A 22,180-nucleotide genomic window follows, 5' to 3' on the forward strand; every position below is an offset into this window, starting at 1 on the left:
TTCCCAAAAGCAACATTATGTTCAGATAAGCATCACTGATATTCTGAGATTATACAAGCCCATTATTATTTTAGCTAAAACCTTCCAATTAAAAAAGCAACAAATTCTGTTATATTTAGAAAAAGGATAGAATACTATACTATTCTTTAGGGCATTATGCTACAACTATAAACTACTGAAAACAACTCTGACAAGTAGAGGAACAATATATTATTTTCCCTGTTGTCTCAGTGGTAGTGACGAATGTCAAATCACTTGTTTTTCATTCAACAAAATCCATCACTGACAACAATAAGGGAAATTAAAGACTGCTAAAACATATTATGAAAATGACCTACTATAAAGTATTCTAAGTTAAAAACAGAATCACAAATAGAATCCATGGTAAAACCAGGATCAGAAATCAGATTTATGTGTTCTTTCCACCATATCATAATACATAGAATAAGATAATAATCAAGAAAAAAAGCCTGGCATAAATACTTTTACTTACAAATTGCCTGAACAATCATGGTATCCACTTTATCAGCACTAAATTTCAGCTTGTACCGAGAAAGGCTGCAAAATAAATAAAATCAATAATTATTCTGCAGAAAAAACATTTCCTTGTAATTCTATTACCAGGATATAGTAGTATATAAAACAAAACTTATAAGACAAGAGAAATCATGCCCACAGTTCATGCCATATTCTACCAGCTTTCGTATTTATGCAAAAACCCACTTAATGTTAGTAAAGCTACCCCTTTAAACAAAGCAGATAACACAAATATATACATACTGCATGCTTCTATGAAACACACATAAAAAATCATTTTGATAATGATGACAGCATCTTATTGCTAAGGATCCATTTGCTGAGAATCCTTATTTAGGATTCTAAATAAACTTAGTAATCAAATATATAAATCTAAATTCAACAAAGATTCATCAATTACTTACTATGCATAGGTAGCTAATTCAAAAGCAAAAAACAAAATATTCCCTGCACTTAAGGAAATTATATTCGGTTGGGGGAAGATTCATCATCTAAAAAAGTTAAATATGATTCAAGGTAAACTGGGGAATGACAGAAAATCAGGTTGTATTACTGACTGTTAAGGATACTGAGGAGAAATTTTTCCTGGGGATAGAAGGTTAGACCAGGTAACCCCTCAAAAATCCCCCCTAATTCTTAATATTCTATATATCACTCTGTACTAGTAGGTCTAGGAAAAATTAAAGATATTCAGAAAAAGAAAGACAGAGATTCAGAGATATAAATAGCAAAGAAAAATCAAACGCCTGGTTAGCTAATACAGAAACAATCCATGTATTTAAAAAGGGGGTGGGGGGCACACAGTGTGGGGCACTACAAATTGACAACCACCCCCACCCCCTAATATTGAGAAATTTCTCTTTTAACATGTTTCCTTCCTGGAAATAGGCGAGGAAAGTTTTTTTTTAAATTTCTAGTCTCTCTTTGTGGTGATTCCCTATCCTAAACTTTAGTCTTTAGGATAGGAATTAAATTAAAAAACAGTTAATGGTACTAAAGGATACCATAGAAAAAAAACAACTCACCTGTGTGCTAATCCTAGACACATAGCTGCCATTTCCCGAGAGGGAAGGCCAGTGATTAATCCTTCTATCTGTGAGCGGATTCCTCTCATTAATTCAGTTATAGTAGGACTATGGATACAACTGAGGTTCAGTTTGTCCTATATGAAGAAAATCATGAAGATTAAATGCAATACAATAAGCTTTTTGACAATATTTCACAATAAACAAAAAGGTCACAGGCAAATAATCTTCATCACTGGAGCACATCATCATAGAAATATATAAGGACTACAGAGATTTAGCACATAGTAGGTGCTTAATAAATGTTTACTGACAAATCAGGTAAACAGAGTAGTATACCTGTCAGATCTATGGGATCCTATGGGAAAGGAAGGAATCAAAATGAGAAAAGAAGCAACAAATCAGGAAAAAAGATTTTATGACAAAAACCTCTGACAAAGATCTAATTTCTCAAATTTATAAGGAATTAATTAAGCCAATTGTACAAGAAATCAAGCCATTCCCCAACTGACAAATGGTCAAGGGGCACAAGTAGGTAGGGGATGTATTGGGTGGGTATAATTGACCTTGTTACCCTAAAAAAGAACTACATTTCCCAGGAGCCCACTGACTTCCCATAGACAGAGGATATTAGCGAGTGGGCAGTTGTCTTGGGGCTCTTTGGCATGATGACATGGAGCTTGGTGGCGATGGTAAGCTAAGCATGGGGATTTTATTTTATTTTTTTTAATTTTTATTTGGTCATTTCCAAACATTATTCATTGGAAACAAAGATCATTTTCTTTTCTTCCTTCACCCCCTCCCACCACCTCTCCCACAGCCGACGCGCAATTCCACTGGGTATCACATGTGTTCTTGATTCAAACCCATTTCCCTGTTGTTGGTATTTGCATTAGAGTGTTCATTTAGAGTCTCTCCTCAGTCATATCCCCTCCACCCCTGTAGTCAAACAGTTGCTTTTCATTGGTATTTTTACTCCCACAGTTTATCTTCTGCTTGTGGATAGTGTTTTTTAGATCCCTGCAGATTGTTCAGGGACACTTAAGCATGGGGATTTTAAATGGTTTGATCAGCCATGGGCATGAGGTCTTTATTCCTTATTTCTAATGATGATTAATAAATCTAAAATATAATATTTTATTATTTGAGATTTAATTTTTACACTAACAATGATAACACCAAATGAATAGCACCAGATGTTAGGAGATTCAATTGACATCATATTTTAAATTCATGATCTGTGCTACAAAGAATTGAGTTCCTGGATTGAGTTTACAAATTTTCACCTCAAGATTGGCCCCAATGGCAGTATAGGTAAAATATAATCTGAAATCTATTTCTTGTGTAAGTGGTTGGCCATAAGGACAAACCAGACTAAGTCTTCTTTAGAGCTCCTGGGTTCAGAAGGGTCTCTGTAGCTGTGGGTGCACAGGTTTATATCAAACATGTTCCACAAAAACAAAACAAAACAAAACAAAACAAAAAAAACCACCCATGTTCCACTCTGTCTATTTCTGTGGAGTGCTGATTACATTATGGGAAAGTCTCCATGAAGGCACATCCCCAGGGCTCAATGAAATATAACAAGGTCAGGGATGATGTGAGACTTTACCAGTATGATGGGAGTTTAGAGCTGTTTATGACTGGGTAAATCCATAGTCACACCACCATAGTCATCCACACACAGTGCTGAGGTATACTGAAGATTGTCCGGTCTCAAGAGAACCAACCACAGTCAGATATTTCAATTTGGGGAGATCACATGTCATAATTCCCAGGGGAGAGTGGTACTTGCCCAACTTCTAATCTTTTGAATAGCATCAGGTTGGGGGCTAGCAGTACTAACTAGTTATTAAACCCACAGAAGTTCTCCAAAATGTAAAAGTTAAAATTAAATCTCAATAATATTATATTTTAGATTTATTAATGATCATGAAAAATAAAGGAATAAGAGGAATACAAAATAAGACCACATGCCCATGGCTGATTAGCCCATTTAAAATCCCCATGCTTAAACCACAACAAAGTTCATTTGGAAGAACAAAAGATCAAGGATATCCAGGGAAATAATGGGAAAAAAAAAAGCGAAGGAAGGTGGCCTTGCAGTACCAGATTTCAAACTGTACTATAAAGCAGTAGCCATGAAACAATTTGGTACTGGCTAAGAGACAGAAAGGAGGATCAGTGGAATAGACTTGGGGTAAGTGACCTCAGCAAGACAGTGTAGGACAAACCCAAAGACCCCAGCTTTTGGGACAAAAATCCACTATTTGACAAAAACTGCTAGGGAAATTGGAAGACAGTGTGGGAGACACTAGGTTTGGATCAACATCTCACACCCCACACCAAGATAAACTCAAGACTAGGTGAACATAAAGAAGGAAACTGTAAGTAAATTATGTGAACATAACATGTCAGATCTTTGGGAAAGGAAAGATTTTAAAACCAAACAAGATTTAGAAAAAGTCACAAAATATAAAATAAATAATTTTCACTACATCAAATTAAAAAGCTTTTGTACAAACAAAACCAATGTAACCAAAATTAGAAGGGAAGTAATAAATTGGGAAACAATCTGCATAACAAAAACCTCTGACAAAGGTCTAATTACTCAAATTTACAAAGAGCTAAATCAATTGTACAAAAAAATCAAGCCATTCTCCAATTGATAAATGGGCAAGGGACATGAACAGGCAATTTTCATTCAAAGAAATCAAAACTATTAATAAGAACATGAAAAAATGTTCTAAATCTCTTACAACAAGAGAGATGCAAATCAAAACAACTCCTAGGTATATCATCTCACACCTAGCAGATTGGCTAACATGACAGCAAAGGAAAGTAATGAATGCTGGAGGAGATGTGGCAAAGTGGGGACATTAATTCATTGCTGGTGGAGTTGTGAATTGATCCAACCATTCTGGATGGCAATTTGGAACTATGCCCAAAGGGCACTAAAAAACTGTCTGCCCTTTGATCCAGCCATGAATATTCATAGCTGGCAAAAAATTGGAAAATGAGAGGATGCCCTTCAATTGGAGAATGGCTGAACAAATTGTGGTATATGTTGGTGATGGAATACTATTGTGCTCAAAGGAATAACGAACTGGAGGAATTCCAAGGGAACTGGAACAACCCCCAGGAAGTGAGGCAGAGTGAAAGGAGCAGAACCAGGAGAACATTGTACATAGAGACTGATACACTGATACAATCAAATGTAATGGGCTTCTCCATTAGTGGCAATGCAGTGATCCTGAACAACTTGGAAGGATTTACGAGAAAGAACACTACCCACATTCAGAGGAAAAATTGTGGGAGTAAAAACACAGAAGAAAAACAACAGCTTGATTACATGGGTCAAGGGGGATATGATTGGGGATATAGATCCTAAATGAACATCCTAGTGCAAACAACATCATTGAAATAAGTTCTGATCAAGGACACATGTAATACCCAGTGGAATTGCATGTTGGCTATGGGAAGGGCGGGGGGAGGGAGGAATAGAATATGATTTTTGTAACCAAGGAATGTTTGAAATTGAACAAATAAAATTAAAAACAAAACAAAAAAACCACAAGATGGAAAATAGGGGGAAAAAATCCCCATGCTTAGCTTACCACCACCACCATGCTGGCTGTAATCCCAAGAAAGAGACCCAAGAGGACCACCCACTCTCTAATATCCTCTGTCTACAGGAAGTAAGTAACGAAAGGAAATCAGGAAAAGAAGTCAGTAGGCTCCCAGGAAATGTAGTTCTTTTTGAAAGTAACAGATTTTTCAATTATAGAAACATCACAGGTTGCTCCTGACCTTACCTGCAAACCAGTATTGCATGTAGACCAACTCCTCCCAATAGACCACAAATTGAAAATGAGCAAAGAAAGAACAGAAAAATGCTAATAAGCAGCCTTTCCATAGAGGCTTTGTGCTTGTATCCACTGTTTCTGAGTAGGAACCTTCTAATTCTCTTCTCAGGATATATCAATTGACTAGAAATTAGCTTATCATCCTTCTAATTCCAACCACTAGCACACTTTTAACTCTGGCTACTCCCATCTGAATGCAGATTGTGTCCCTTCCTACATTGTTTCTCCAGTCCTCAGAGCAATTCCTGGGGATTAGTAGACAAAAACCCTTTCGTGTTATACTGTTCTAATATCCTCCCAAATTTTTCTGAATTCTCAGATACTACCATTTCTTATGGTACAATTTCCATTCATGTCCCACAAGTGGCAGAACCCCATCACAATCAAGGCATGCCCACGCTCCATCCAATTCTTTCCTATTCAATGCTATATTTCTGTCAAGATCCCTGATCCTGGGGGCAGCTGGGTAGCTCAGTGGATTGAGAGCCAGGCCTAGAGATCGGAGGTCTTAGGTTCAAATCTGGCCTCATAATACACTTCCCAGTTATGTGACCCTGGGCAAGTCACTTAACCCCCATTGCCTAGCCCTAACCACTCTTCTGCCTTGGAATGGTATGGGTTTAAAAATAAATCCCTGATCCAACCACCAGGTGGCACTGTATGTTATGTACGGTTCTTACCTTGGGAATTAAACCTGTGTTAACAGAAGTACAAACACATATACATAGAATGCTTGAAAATGGGAAATAAAAAGTTTCTTAGACTATGGAGAAAGACAATTGGTATTCATTAGAAGATACAGAAAGCAAAATGAGGGCTATGTTCTCTAAGCCCAAGTTCTTTAAGTATTCCATAGAAAATGCTGGTTGTGGGCACATAATATTCTTCAGATAATGCTGATGAAGAGTGTGAAAAATTTCTGAAACTAGCTACAGGCATGTTTTAAATTATCACTCATTCAGTGGTTTTTTTTAAATTGTACAGAAATGGTCAGAGCAAAAATGTATTTCATCTGATTTAACCTTGTTAAAATGTATAGTATGTTAATGAACCTAATAAAACCACCAATTTTGAGCTGGAAGAGATTTTAGAGGTCACATACACTAAACCTCTCAATTTTCAGAAGAAGCTCAGAAAACTTAAATAATTCAGCTAAGGTCACATAGTATAATAAGCAGCAGAAACCAAGGTTCCAACCCATGACTTCAGAGCTTCAGTGTAGTGCTTTCTCCGTGGTCTCTAAGATATTACATATCACTTTATTCTTTGTCTAATATTTTAATTTTTTATTTAACTTTAATATTTTAATCCCACTACTCAAATCTGGGAAATGCTTGCATTTTTGAACTTTATTCCTTTCAGAGAAAGTAGGCAATTGAAGAGCTGTCTAAAGTTACTTTATAAGCCAAAGATTTGTTTATATGGTAAGCAAAGGGAAAGGGATTTGATTTGCCATTTTTTGATAGGGAAGGGGAGAAATATAAAATTCAGATTTACTATTTCTTTTAAATAGTGAATGATAGGCTAAGAAAGAATCTGTATTTTCCACAAGTATGTATAACTTTCCCCATTTTCCATATTAATTTACATCCTGAGAAACAGGTAATATATTTTACAATGAAAGACACAACAAACCAACATTTATAAACCTATATTAACAAAACAAATCATATAAACTATCCTGAATCTCTAGAGAACTATATAAAAAGTCCTCACTGTCTATTGGCAGAAGAGGATTTAACTAAAAGCAGAAAACAAAACTGGGTATACTTCTTCAATTAATAACTAAACAATGAAAATATAAATTTAATGGATTATTTTATGTTAGGGAAGCTGTGGGTGTAGTGGATAGAGTGCTGGGCTTGGAGTCAGGAAGACTCCTCTTTTTGAGCTAAAATCTGGATTCAGACTGTATGACCCTGGCCAAGTCATGACACCTCAATTGGCTTAATTTCCTTATCTGTAAAATGAGCTGGAGAAGGAAATGGCAAACCTCTACATTATCTTTACCAAAAGAACTCCAAATTGGGTCACAAAGTTGGACACAACTCAAAAAAACAAACAAAAACAAAACTGAACAAATCTTACTTTAAGAAATTTGCTTTAAGACAAGAGAGACAGATTCATAGAAACCTAGGAAGACTTTTGTGGCCTGAAGCAGAAGAAGGAAAACAAGATTTCAAAGTGTATAGTATTATATATACTGTACTGCAAATATCGTAAAGAAAACAACTCCAAAAGAATGGGTAACTCGCATCCATGCAATGACCAGTCATGACTCCCAAGGATTGATGGAGAATCATGCTTCACATCTCTTTGGAAGACAGGAGAAATGACATGGTTAGGAGACATATTTTCAGAAACACTGAACATGCAGTGATTTGTCAGATTTGACTATATTTAATTGCTATAAGGAAGGACTTTTAATTTTGGGGTACAGGTATGTGTGGAGAAACCAAGTAATGATAATGATACTGTGCCAAAGTAAGAAAATCCAGTCTTACCTTTATAACGCCTCCTAGTTTGGCGTCGGCTACAGCCAGCTGTTCATGGGCTTCTTTTGCAGCTATCTTCTTCAAGACTTTCTTTAAATTCTTACTCAGTTTACCTTCTACCAAAGCTGTAGAGGCTTTTTTTGGATAGGGGGAGGGGATATAGAAAGAGAAGATTAAAAAATCCAGAAGTTTAAAAAAACCTAAAACCAAGCAAAACATATACTTTATACTACTAAAAGCAAAGCAATGTTCCTTTCTTTACAGAAAATTTCAGTGTTGGGAAACATCTGACATTTGGGGAAAAAAAGTCCAATTAAATGACAATAAATGCTTCCACTCAAAATCTTGTCCTAGCTTTTGGAATTTTACAATTAGGAAAATAAAAATTTACAGGTTTTTTCTCTTGCCCTAACATCGATTTTTTTTCCTTTAAAAAATTGGCTTTCCTCATAATAGGACTGTAGATACCTTATGACAGTTTAATTTTCTGAACTCTTTTAATATGAATTATTGTTATTTTATGGATGCCTACCCTTCCCTTATTCTTCATTAAATTATACCATTTTTCATACTTCTAGGGAGATGAGTCCATATTTTAATGTCTTTAATAGAACTGTCCAATAATGTTAATTTGGTCTTATATCACAGTCGGGGAAGAAAAGTTCTTCAAAGAATTTAATAATGATGGTCAAGGCACTAGCAACTCATTTTACTTAAGCAAAAAAAAAAAATCTGCTGCTCTCTCCTATGGTATCTTATTTAGCAGCATATCCAAAATTCTGATGGTATTCCCCAATCAGGAAAAAAATTTTTTTCTAGTATGCCATTCAAATAGTCTTATTTACCTATTAATTATCTATATAAACTAAATCCTGTATACACAAAATAGAATTTTTTCTTAAGCATGAGAAGGGACAATTGGAAGAAATGTGGAGTTGAAATGACAAGATCTGATAAACAACTGTATTTGTGAGATAAAAGTGAAGGAGGCAGGGGTATGGGCAGGTAGGTGGCTCAGTGGATTGAGAACCAGGCCTAGAGAAGAGAGATCCTAGGTTCAAAATCTGGCTTCAGACACTTCCTAGGGGTGTGACCCTGGGCTAGTCACCTGACCCCCATTACCTAGCCCTTATCACTCTTCTGCCTTGGAACCAATACAGAGTATTGATTCCAAGACGGAAGGTAAGGGATTAAAAAAAAAAAGGTGAAGGGCAAGGATAATGTCGAAGTTGCTATAACTGAGTAATTTGAGATGCCTAAGAGGCAACCAGTAGGAAGAGTCCAACAGACATTTAGTGATCTGAACCTTGGGGCAGAGATTAAGACTAGACATATAAACCTGCACAGATAATTAAAACCACAGGAGCCAATGAATTCAGTGTATATAAAGAAAAAAAGAAAAGAAATGAAGGCCCAGGACAGCAGAGGGCATCATAATATAGTAATTCAAAGGATCTGTCAGACAACAGGAAAATTAAGAGAGTAATATCGAGGAGACAGTATTGCAGTGATCACAAAGCATGAAAACTGAGAAAAGCATCAAATTTTGTAATCAAGAGATCACTGATAACTTGAGAGTAAAGGCTTTTGGTTAAATGAGGAGTCAAATGTAATAAAGAGATTAAGAACCTGGAAATTGAACATTGTATACATCTGTAGTTAGAAGTGTTTAGAACTCCAAGATGATTATGTTGAATGATCAATGGGGAAACTAGTCTCCCAATGATTATCAGGGGGGATTGTGAATCTTAAAAACTACTCAGAGTGTACCTTAGAAGATTTTATTAAGCTATTCCATTATTGTAACAACGGAGATACTTGGCCTAATAAGAATCAAGAATGTATTGGCAACTTTTAAATTTACTCCACCCTACTCAGACAGTGCCTTAGGGGAAGATAAAGTTGTAAACTCCTGTTTGAACAATTAAAGTCCCTAACTCATACCTTATAGTGAAGCTAGAACCTTAAGCTAGGTTTATTTTTAAGTCTAATACAAAAAAGGTGTTAAGTACCTATAAAGGTTAAATCAATCACAAAAAGGTCAAGTAACTTACAAAAGGCAAGCTTAACAAAGAGGTGTGAAGTATTCAGAAGATATAATCTAACCAGAGAAGGTGTGAACTAAAAAGTAGTGAAAACTAAGAATGGGCAGTCCTGGGAAAAAGCATCTACTGTGATTGAAGGGTAAAGTCAGTTCAGGGTAATTAGAGTTTTGAGTTGAATTGAGTTAGATTCTGAACTCAGTTTAGGAGATTCAGTGGAGGACTGGAGCTTGCTTGGAGACAGTCTTGTGGTAATAAGACTGACTCACTCTTCCCTTAGGCTCAGGGAGGCCACTTTGGCCTAGGCCTTTAACTACTGCTTGGCTCAGCCTGAGCCAGAGCAGTTTAAATTCATTCATTCATTCTCTCTCTCTCCTTCCCTTAATTCCTTCTCTCTTATTAATTTAGAGTGTAAGTCAAAACACTAAAAATTATCTTTACAGTTTTGGCGTTTACAGAAGCTGGAAGGATGACAATGCCCTCAGCATACACATCCTGTATATTTGTCTCTATACCCTAAACATTTTCCCACAGAAAAAAAAGAAAAGTCTATGTGAAAATATGTATAAGGAAGAGGAGTGTGTGACCTTCCATTCACTTTAGCCCCTAGTTAGAAAAACCAGAACCACTAGTGAAAGCTGGCACAGATGGCAGCCACAGGGTGATAACTGGAGGGGGTGGTGAAGCACGATGCTTTTGATGCTGGAGTCTAGTTAGGTTATAATCACCCTGAGTGCCACTGAAGGAAGTGTGTGTGCAAGGTTTGAAGGGGAATGATATACTTATGGGGAGGCTAGCCTAGGCTGACTATGGAGGAAAGGAGAAAATGTGACCCATCTTCTGGTCCCAAACAGTTGGTTGGAAACCCCTTAGGGTCAAGCCATAACATCTATTGTGGAGGATGAAAGGTTATACTGAAAAAACAAAAACAAAAACAGGTTCAAGTCAAGCCTAAATAATAACAAGACATTTATATTACTTTCAAATTTACAAAGTAGCTTTTCAAACCTCTCAGGACTGTGATATCATCACTTCCATTTTATAGATTTTACAAGGCTAAGTGACTTGTCCAAGGTAACTGATTGTCAGATGCAGGATCCAAACTTAGCTGTCATGACTAGTGTTCTAGTCATGACACAGATACTACCATTCAACTTGTTTGCCTCCATTTTAGAATCCGCAACTATTCTGTTCTACACATTCACTTCCTAGTATTAATGAAATATGTATCTCTTTTTCACAGCAGAGGGAGGAAATAATAATGCTGCACCTACTCAAAAGCTTCTGTGATAGCAAACAATTTTTATTCTTTTGACCTTAACTTTGATTTCTGAGCATTTTAAGCCTGATTATTATTCTTATACTTTCACCTTTCCTTGTCAATACTTTTAATTAGCTGTACAATTGATGGCTAATGACCTCTAATCACTTAATTCAAGTGACATTTTAGTAACTCTTTTCAATTGGGTTAACTGAAGAGAACAGTTTCAATTATGAAATTTTAAAAAAGGAAGCCATTATTTAGGATCTTATCTTCAGATGAAACAATAAGTCATTTAGATAGTGATTCTCATCAGAAAAGGATTGACCATCAATGGGACAGAACTCCCATTTCAGTTTTGTTTATAGAGCATTAAGTAATTTGCTAAGAACCAGGAGGAAAGAAATTGTTAAGAATGTAAAGGAAGCCATTCATGAAACTTCAGTTACTCAAAAGAAAATCAAGGTGTGATTTGATTTAGAATTTTTTTTTTCTGCAGAACTTAAATATGTCATATTGAACTATACTACATACAAACATTTTGGCACTCAGAAAGCTCACATACTGTGAATTATTTCTTAAGTCAATTACATTTCATTTATTGTAATTTCAGTGTTGTCTCAGTGGTAGTGACGAATTGGTAAATGATATCACTTAAGATTCAGTTCCAACATATGTACATCACTGACAACAAAACTCTTACTTATTAATGCAAATAAACCTTTACTACAAAAACCAGATCATAAAAATAAAGTCAGACTAGCCTTTTTTCTTACCTGCTAATGCTTCAGTTGTGTCCTGGAACTTCTCAAAATGCTTTAATTTTACTCTGAAAGGAGAAAGATACTTATGTTATTACAAGCATAACTTAACTTTGGATGGGTCCTGCCCCACTATTAACTGATATATATTTATGGAACTTTGAAGTCTGCCAAGTACTTCACATATATCACATCTCTCCTCTGAGTCCCAAGATGATTCTGAAAAGTACATACTCCAGTCTTCCTGTTTTAAAGAGAACAAGGAGACTCAAAGGTGCTAAAATGACTTCCTCATGGTTAAAAAGTTAGTCTGTTTCTGGTTTACTTGAACCTTGACTTCCAATGCTCTATTACATATAACTTTCCCCATATCTTTGCAGACACTCTTTGGCCTGGTGGTCAAAAACTTTCCCTGGAGAACAGAAAACTATTCATTGCCAGCCCATATCTGGAACTTTTCCTTTTAGTAGTATCTGGCCTGCGTTTGTGCTCTGCTGATATAGCATTTGTGAACACAGGTTTACAGTCATTCTCAGGGAATATTGAAATAGAATCTAGAGACAATTATGATAAAGCTGCCTCTATGTTGTAACCATAAATACAAAATCACATACTTCTCAGAAACTTGTGCTGGTAAATAAATGGAAGCACCTATTACAAATGCCAAATGGCTTAAAAAAAAAAGTTGTTTACTGGCTGTGACAGTCAACAGCCTAGTGACTCAGATCTTAATTCACTGCTAATTAGCTTATAAAGGCTAGTGTTAATACTCTGTACTGGTTCCAAGGCAGAAGAGTGATAAGGGCTAGGCAACGTGTGTGCGTGCCTGTGCATGTGTGTGTGTGTGTGTGTTCTGTGTGTGTTTTGAAGGTTACACAGCTGGGAAGTGTCTGAGGCCATATTTGACCTAAGACCTCTAGTCTCTACGCCTGGCTGGAAATCCACTGAGGTACCCAGCTGCCCCGTAAAAATGAGCAATATGGAAATATATTTTTCATGATAATACATGTATAACTCAAGTCAAATTGCTTGTCATCTCTGGGAGAAAAGTGGAAATTTGTTATAACATATAATTTTTACTACAACAGTAATGAAATGATAAATAATTAATAACATTTATATATAATTTTAAGGTTTCCAAGACATTTTACAAGTGATTTTATCCTCAGAACAACTTTGGGAGATGGGTATTATATTTGTCTCTATTTTAGAAAGGAAGAAACTGAAGTAGCAGAGATTAAGTGACTTGCCCAGCCACACGATTAGTAAGTCATTACAAATCCAGTTCTCTAACCACTGTACAACATCAAGCTCCTAATGATGCCTTGTTAGTTCTAAAGAACAATAAGCCTTTCCCCCTCTAAGCCACAGACATTGGTCAGAAGAGGCAAATCCTCCAAGGAATCAAGTAATTTGCAATGAGGAACATCTGAATCTAAGATATGAAGCCAGGAAACCTAGTTACTATTACTTCACCTGTTCCAGAGGGTCAGGAGTATTCTAGGAGAATAACAAAGATGGCTTTAAAAAGTATTCTACAAATAACAATTAATTTTTTAAAAAGGAAAATTCAATTTAGTTACTTTTATTCAGTACCAGCAGCTAATTAGACACTAAGCTTTTATCTCTAGGGAAAAAAAAAGGAAACTGATTAATTTAAATGACAGATCCCACATTTATTTGGAGAAGAAACCTTAAGTCAAGATATTCATCTCTGAACCTTAGTTTCTGCAGGTATAAAATGGTGATGATACCCATAGTGCCCAAATCACAAGTTGTTTTGAGGATTAAATCTATGTAAATTGTTTTCCAAAACTGAAATTGTATAAAAATTACAAGCTAATCATCTAAGACATTTGCAAGAAGGGAGCCAAAGATACACCCTGGACAACTAAATTATTACTAGACTCCATAGCCAACTATGAACCAAAGCAGTTTAACATGCCTCAGAATATCCTTCAATCCTGATTCCATTTAGATTTATACTCATTTCTGTTCTGTTAAGCCTCCATGTTTTGAACTCAATTGGCCACAATAAGGACATGAATATATAGTAGTAGTCTCTCGGTAACCAAGGATGACAATTGTCTTTGTGCATTTTTGTGCACAAAGACACTTGTGCATGAAGATTTAAGTGGAAAAGTCAATGCACAGAGACAGTCCCACTCTCTCGGCGTTGGAAGCCTGGGTCCAGTGGCACGAAAAGTCGTTACACCTGGAGATTTCCTCAGCTGCATTGGATGGCCGTATTGTCTATTGTGCTCCAACACGCCCTAAGCACACATGAATATATACATTATGTTTATTAAACAGTTTTACATTTCCCATTCATTTCAGTATTAGGTAAGTGAGCTATTCCACCATCTTTAAAAGGGGGGAGGGAACTCAAGAAATGTTTTTATATTTTTCCTGTTCTTGACTCATTCCCCATCAGACTTGGGACTTTTAGAGAAACTTTGATAAGACTTCATAAGAAAATTTGAACAAAGATGGCAGAACAGAAGTTCTTATGAATAAAAGAGAATTACTTTATAGATCAACCTATGATAGGAAACTTATGAAACCAGATATTCCAAGTATAGATCTTAAAAAAAAAAAGGTTGGATAAAAGTATGAATACTAGAACCATGTCTCATCAAGTCAGTTTTAAAGTTGTCACAACAGCTTACATATGACATGCCTAAGCTCAAAATGGTTGGGTATAGTCTTAGAGTATCTGATTAAAAATATAAAGAACAAACTTGGACACAGAGTAACCTAACATTTCATATATTGTGTATATATTGAAAATATTGATCAGCTTTGCTTATTTCTTATCTTTTCCAAAAAACTCTGGCTAGTTCTCTGGAGGAAAGTAAATGAGGGGAAAATTTAGGTGATGTCAATACAGGAAATTTTTTTAAAAATCCATGTTATGGGAGGTCCTAAGTTCAAATATGCCCTCATATACTTCCTAGCTGTATGACCCTGGGCAATTCACTTGATCCCCATTTCCTAGCCCTTTCTGCTCTTCTGCCTTAGAACCAATACATAGTACTGATTCTAAGACAGAAGGTAAGGTTATTATTTTTTTAAAGCAAAGCATTAATTGAAATTAAGGAAAAGCAAATTATTGGTTAAGTCCCCTCCCCATCCCCCCACCAAGAATGCTTACATTTTATTTGCCTTCTCTGGAGTTTCAAATTCTTTCCACAAACTGTCCACTTCTTGTAATTTCTTCTCATTCAGAACCTGAAATAAAGATCAGTTCAATTAATTTTTAAAAAATGCAATAGCCATGATTTTGGGTATACACTCACATTGTTCCCTTATACTACTAAATATGTAATATAAAGATGATGTTGTTTCATCAGACTCTGTGACCCCATTTGGGGTTTTCTTCTCAAAAATACTAGTTTTCCATTTCCTTCTCCAGCTCATTTTTACAGTGAGGAACTGAGTAAGAGTTAAGTAACTTGCCAGGTCACTTAGCTGGTGACTGAGGTTGGGTTTGAACTGAGGGAGAAGTGTCTTTCTGATTTTAAGCCCAGTGCTTTATTCGTAGTATCACCACTTCCCTCTTCCATAAATGCAAACAGGATATTCATATTTCTTCTCTACTTGATCATATTTTTATTTTCTCTTTCTCCCTTCTTTCCCCTTACCTTCAGTCTTAGAATCAATACTATTTATTAGTTCTAAGGCAGAAGAACAGTAGGGGATAGGCAATGGGGGCTAAGTGACTTGCCCATGGTCACACAGCTAGGAAGTATATGAGGGCATATTTGAACCTAGGACCTCCCATCTCTGGGCCTGGCTCTCAATCCACTGAGCCACCCAGCTGCCTCCTTGGTCTTATTTTTCAAGTAAATTAACTAATTTTACTGTGTACCCACCATTCCAAAGCCTTCACTAATTTCTACCTTGATTTTTAAAAAAAATTTCAATATAGAGGTGACTAAGTGGAAATTTAAGCAGGTTTTTTCAAGCTGGAAAGGCTTCAAAAATGAACTCAATGATAAGACTGTATATTTGTTGTCCAGGGACCAAGTTGGCCACAAGAGTCTACTATTTACTAAGTTATAAATGGTTAGATATGTGTCTGTGGAAGAGACTACCCATACTGATGAAATTACTGATTCTTGGGGCTGCTGAAGTACAAATCCAAAGAATCAAAATCACTTTACAAATTTTGTCCTAATTCATAAGACAGAGGATAATTATGCACATAAAGCATTCAGGAAGTATTTGCTGAATGATGTAAGATAATACTGAACCCCACTGCCAGTAAAATATGTGTTTTTAGATGCCTTACAGTAGCTGTGACATGTATTAGTGTCAAGCAAATTATATCTTTTTTTACCCTATCCTCTTTTGTGGAGGGCACCAATTTTCAGACCTGGCTGGCTAGGATAGAGGAATTTTTAGAATTGGGTCCAACTCTCTCATTTTATAGATGAGGAAACTAAAGCCCCAAAAGGTTAAAGTACTTGTACAAAGTCACAGAGGCGGGATTGGAATGCATGAGATGCGTAACTGATACTTGAAAAGGGAGGTTAAGCCTAACTGCCTGGTCTACATTTCAAAGAGAGAGATTCTCTTACTTATCTACTGTGGCTTTTTCCATCCCTCATTTCAATCCTCTAATATCCTTAAAAAAAAAAAAAAGCAAAGCTATTTGCTAATCTCAGAACAGAAAACCACTGACCAAAATTCTCAAAGCCTTTCTGTAGTTATTGACAAAGATATTAGGAATAAAGTTTAGAATATACTCAACAATTCATAGCCCCCCTGTCCTATCTTTCCCCCACCCCTCAGAAAGGAGGGACTGGTCAGTGCATACTTAACAGTGTGTCCGAGGTAGAACTAGTCATGGTTCCTACCACACTGTTTTATCATAGGTAATGCACATGAATTAAAAAATAAAAAATTCTGTAGTTTAATTCCAACCATTTTAATGCAACCCCTACTCAACCAACCTAATTTCAACAAAAAAGTTAATATTGAGTGAAATAAACAGAACCAGGATAATATTGTATACAGTAACAAATCTGAAGGACTTTTTTTTTAACCCTTACCTTCCACCTTGGAATCAATACTCTGTATTGGTTGCAAGGCAGAAGAGTGGTTAAGGGCTAGGCAATAGGGGTTAAATGACTTGCCCAGGGTCACACAGCTGGGAAGTGTCTGAGGCCTGATTTGAACCTATAGTCTCTAGGCCTGGCTCTCAATCCACTGTGCAACCCAGCCGCCCCCATCTGAAGGATTTATGACAAAGAATACTATCCACTTCCAGAGGAAGAATTGTTGGGAATCAGAATGCAGATCAAAACATACTCTTTTCCACTTTAGTCTGTATTTTTATTGTAGGGCTTTGGTATTATATGGAATTAATAACCAATGTGGAAGTATGTTTTGTATAACATATGTATAATTCAGAAAAAATTGCTTACCATCTCCTAGGATGGGGGAGAGGAGGAAGAAAGATAATTTGGATATTATAATTTTAGAAAATTATAATTATTATAACTTTATTATTATTTATTATTATATTTTATTGTTATAACTTTAGAAAACATTTAGAAAATGTTGAAAAATTTTAAGATGTAAAATATATAAAAAAGAAGTTAAGCATTTTGGCAATGTAAACATTCATCTTGTTACCTGACTTCTAGGTACCCTGGTTATTCCTTCCACCCCACCTAGCCAATAAGCACTGTGAATTCCTACTACTTGCCAGGAACAGTGTTAAATGCTGGGGATACAAAGAAAGGCAAGAGGCAATACAGTCCCTGCCCTCAAGCTCTTATCTTATAGAATTAATCTCAGGACTTGGTAAAGTTCCTGGCTTATAAAAAGCTCTTTATAAATGTAGGAGAGTGGACAGAGGGCTGAGCCTGAAGTCAGATAGACTTGTGGTTCAAAGCCATCCTCAGACATTTATTAACTGGCTGACTGAGCAAATCGGATGGTAGCATATGGTCTTGACAGCTAGGTTTGGATCCTGGATCTGACAATGGATGATGGTGGACAAGTCACTTAATGGAAATGATGATCTCACTGGATTGTTGTAAGGCTCAAATGAGAGGTCCGATAAGGTACTTGCAAACTTGAAATATACTGCTGTTATGAATGTGAAGGTTGTGAATTGTTAAAACAAAACAAAAAAACTTCTACCTCCTAGAGCTGTCAGGATCAAGTGAGATAATTGTAAAACTCTTAGCATTATGACTAGCAATAATACACACCATATAAATATTATTATTTTTTGAAAATGAGCTTTCTCTTTAACGTAAGAATTCCCCACACTGGGCTGGGGCCTCCCTCTCCTTTGCACTGATCCCTCCCTCGCCGAATCAGTCACTGATTCCACTAGAGTTCATGAGTTTGGCCGTGGGACTATCACTTAATAAGCGTCCAACTGAGTGGGGCCTAAAAAAGTCACCCTCTGAGTGGAAATTTCCCACAAGCGGCACAAGCCCGGATGGAGGGCGAAATAGTCCCGTAGGGCCCTACATGGGCTCCAGGGGCGAGCAATCCCTTCAGCTCCACGAGGGAGAGCGGCCTCTTCCCTTCCCCCACGCCTTGGTGCGCAGCCCCTGGAGCCACGTGTTCATGCTACAGCTCCTCTGCGATCCCTCGCAGCCGCTCGCTCCACGCGCCTGAGGTCGATCTTGACCCGCCGCAGCCGCCGCCACCCCAAAGGCACCTAGCTTCAGCGGCCTACCTTGAAGATGGCGTAGCCGGCCGCCGTCTCGAACAGCACCAACATGGCGAGGCCAGAGCGCGAGAGGCCACACGGCCCCCCGCGCGCGCCGAAACCACGAATAAGCTGGGGGCGGGTTAAAGGTGAGGCAGATGCAGCGGATTCTAGGGAGCCCCTTAGTCGCACAGCTCTAAACTGGCAGAGTAAGCAGCAAACTCCTGGTGAGCTAAGCGCGCGCAAACTTCAGAGGACCTCCAAGTCCCGAACACGTGAGGCCACAGGAAGGCAAAGGAGGGGAAAGAGCTTAGAGCGGATAGAAGGACAAGGACTTCTGGGATGCCACCCATCACTTCCACTTCCGGGAGAGGAGGGGCATACGCTTGCGCATGCGCAGTATCGGCCGACTGGATGCTCTCGAGGGACTTGGAGACAGCTACGGTTAAACCGTTTTTTAGTTGCAGGGAAGGAAATCCGCCTTGCGCGGGTATTCAAGAGCGAACGTACGTCCCTCTCCCCCAAAACTGGATTTAGGATATGGCAGGTTAGAGTCTCGTGGCCAGATAGGCTGAATAAGTAGGAAAAAAACACTGAAGAATTAAAGTGGGGCGCGTGACACGGAGTGTGCCCCATTACGGGTAAAGTAGTCTTAAAATGTAGAAGCTGAACTGGAATTTAGTCTTCCGTTCAACATGTGTGTTCCAGCAGTTTCCGGGGACCTGTTGATGACTGTAATTCAAGACTTGTTATTTATATGTGATTTTGACAAATTGCCCCGAGATTTCTACATGAAAAATGTTTATACTAAATATTGTATGCGTATATAGAACTATATTTGTATGTTATTCAGTCATATCCGACTCTTAAGTGTACTTGAAGGTCATAGCACACTAATATTGTCTATGGAGTTTTCCTGGCAGAAAAGAACTGGAGTGGTTTGCCATTTTGTGGATTAAAACAAACATAAGTTAAGTGCCTTGCCCAGTATCATACAGCTAAGTCCCTGAGGTCATATTTGAATTTAGGTATTCCTGACTCCAGGCTCATCACTCTATTCATTGAGCCACTTAGCTGCCTCCTATATTTGTCTACTTTTCTATAATTATGTAATAATTCGTATACTGTTATATACCATTATATACTAATATATAACAATTGCCTCTGTACTATATTTATACTATATACTACATAGATGTCTATTTGGTATATATATGTAGGGCAAACATGTATACTCTAGTAGTATTTAGGCATATTTTTATATAGTACAGCAGTTTTCAACCTCTCAATTTATAGCAATGAGAATACATAAATGCATGTCAGGTATTTACATTCCGAATCATAACTGTAGCAAAATTACAGTTTTGAAGTAGCCACCAAAATAATTTTTTGGTTTGGGGTCACTGCAACATGAGGAACTGTATTGTAGGGTCATGGCATTAGAAAGGTTGAGAACCACTGATATAGTATATCTAATAAATATAAAATATCGAAGTACAAATACTACATTTGCAGAAAGACATTATGGCATAATGGAAAAAGCTTATTTTAAAGTCGAGGCTCAAGCTCTGCTTCTATGTACTACTCTTGTGTGATACTGGGAAGGGGCACTTAAAGCTTCATTTTGCTAATCTATAAAATGAGGTAGTTGGCCTAGGTGACTTCCAAGGTTCCTGTTTTGCATTTGATCAATGATCCTGCAGGGCTCCAGCCTCTAGGGAAGGAAGAATGTACTTCACATAAAAATTTCATTAAGTACTTATTACTAGTTATACTCTACTCTCACATTTGTATTTTCACCAATGCAAACATTTATTAGATACAAACTGGCATTACAAATAATAGCAGAAGGATTCCTGGACACTTTCATTCAATCAGTCAATTCAAAAGCATTAAGTGCTCATGTGCAGGGCACCCATCCAAGCTGGGGAGATTTTTAAAAAAAGGTAAAAACAGACCATGCCCTCAGGGAACTCGCTTATTAACTCTAGTAACAGGGAGCTACTGGAGATTATTGAAAAAAAAGGTATGTAACATGTTCAAACCTACACTTTAGGAAAATCATTTTGGTAGTTAAGTGGAAGAGTGGTTGGAATGGGGAGAGATGAGACAGGAAGACCAATTGGAAAGCTGCTAGATCACTACCACCCTATGCCTCATCGCACCGCTCCATCAGGCTCCTTGAAGAAGGGACGGACCCAGGTCTTTCTACAGTACCTCTATATGAACTTCTCATCTTTTACCCACTACTGACCATATACCAGTAGCTGTTTCTTTCCTCATCCTTGTAATAATTAGTGGCTATTAAAAAAAACAAAAAACTGTTCCTTGCCTGTTCCTTATGTTCTTTAATTCCCATAGTTCTCAATGTGACCCTACTCATATCTCAATTTATCCCTTCCTCTAGATTTTTCATTCACTATTGAACAAATTCTCATTCCTCTGGGACTTCTTTTCTTGTACTCTTTTCATCTTTTAAGTCCTTGAGAAGGCCTGGCTTCCTTCTGATGATACTTTGATGTCTTGACTATCCTCTCCAAGCCCTGGTTGTACCTAATTTCATACCCATACCCTAAATGGTCTTGGAGGGAGAGTCAGAATCCTTGCTCTCCATTATTACATCCAGACTTTCCCTCTACTGCCTTCTCTCATGGAAGTCTACACGTTAAAATTTTCCACCCCATCAAAATTTTGGTAGTTGTATATCAACCCCCAGGTCATTCTTTGAATTTTTTTCAAGGAGATCATTCCCAGATTGACAGCTTTCCTTCCCAACTCCTATCCTTATACTTAGGGGACTTTAATATTCCTATAGATTCTCCCTTCTTAACCTCACATTTCTTTGAACTTCCTAAGCCCCATGATCTACTCTTTCATACTAGTTTAGCCACACATGACAGTCAGACACTAGATCTTGCCATTACTCACAAGGGTTCCATTTCCCAAATTAGAAATATGACATTTCTCTGACCATAAAATTTCCTATTATTCAGTCTCTCCTGCTTTATCCCTCCTACATCCATTCTTTGCCCTCATCAAGATCTCCATCCCTTCTACCCTTTAGTCCTTTACTTTCTCAGACCATGCTCTCTGATTTGACTTCATTGCCTTCTTTTGCCATTCTCAACCCAGTAGTTAGCCATTTTAACTATATAGGGGTTCTTTGCCCTTGTCCTATCATTACTCACTTCTTGGCAAATTTCAGTGCTAACTTGGTCCCATCATATGCTTCCTCCACTTTTACTCAAACTTTCCTGCCTTGCTTGGTACATTACAAATTCACATTATTTACCCTCAACTAGGCCTTCACTGCATTAAGGCAATCCTTTTATTTCTGCTTAATTGATTCCTCAATCCTCACAAAAGCTATTCCAAACTTCTTCACTCCTAAAACTCCACACACCTCCTTTTCTTCCTCTTAAAGCTGAAGACATTGCTCAGAATTCATTGTGAACTTCCAACTTCTCCCATTCTCTTCATTTCAAAACCCTTTGACATCTTCTTTGATCATTTG

At 37.2% G+C, this 22,180-nt stretch overlaps 2 protein-coding genes and 2 non-coding genes across 8 annotated transcripts in view; 1 reads left to right on the forward strand and 3 right to left on the reverse strand.

The window, feature by feature from the left end:
* The window catches only part of NOP58 (NOP58 ribonucleoprotein), a 31,587-nt gene extending 12,553 nt beyond the window's left edge, over positions 1-19,034 (reverse strand). For 3 of the 4 annotated variants that reach the window (XM_056808248.1, XM_056808247.1, XM_056808246.1), the window contains exons 1-6: positions 18,694-19,034; positions 15,142-15,218; positions 12,003-12,055; positions 7,933-8,057; positions 1,563-1,699; positions 494-558 (exon numbers count right to left, since the gene is read on the reverse strand). In XM_056808248.1, the coding sequence (XP_056664226.1) occupies positions 494-558; positions 1,563-1,699; positions 7,933-8,057; positions 12,003-12,055; positions 15,142-15,218; positions 18,694-18,738 (502 nt within the window). In that variant the 5' untranslated portion in view covers positions 18,739-19,034. Of the gene's footprint in view, positions 1-493; positions 559-1,562; positions 1,700-7,932; positions 8,058-12,002; positions 12,056-13,932; positions 14,199-15,141; positions 15,219-18,693 lie in introns of those variants that run through there. The other variant, XM_056808249.1, reaches the window with a different exon arrangement.
* On the reverse strand, positions 216-296 carry LOC130456008 (small nucleolar RNA SNORD70). The gene has a single exon (XR_008914294.1). It is a non-coding gene; the product is annotated as a small nucleolar RNA SNORD70 (small nucleolar RNA).
* LOC130456007 (small nucleolar RNA SNORD70) lies at positions 11,835-11,922 on the reverse strand. The gene has a single exon (XR_008914293.1). It is a non-coding gene; the product is annotated as a small nucleolar RNA SNORD70 (small nucleolar RNA).
* A 13-nt stretch (positions 19,035-19,047) lies between the features above and the next one.
* The window catches only part of SUMO1 (small ubiquitin like modifier 1), a 90,519-nt gene continuing 87,386 nt past the window's right edge, over positions 19,048-22,180 (forward strand). Inside the window, exon 1 of one of the 2 annotated variants that reach the window (XM_056808250.1) lies at positions 19,048-19,172. The gene's annotated coding sequence lies outside the window, so the exon portion shown is untranslated. Of the gene's footprint in view, positions 19,308-22,180 lie in introns of both variants that reach the window. The other variant, XM_007501916.3, reaches the window with a different exon arrangement.

This window comes from Monodelphis domestica, chromosome 8 (assembly GCF_027887165.1).
Source record: "Monodelphis domestica isolate mMonDom1 chromosome 8, mMonDom1.pri, whole genome shotgun sequence".
NCBI lineage: Eukaryota > Metazoa > Chordata > Mammalia > Didelphimorphia > Didelphidae > Monodelphis > Monodelphis domestica.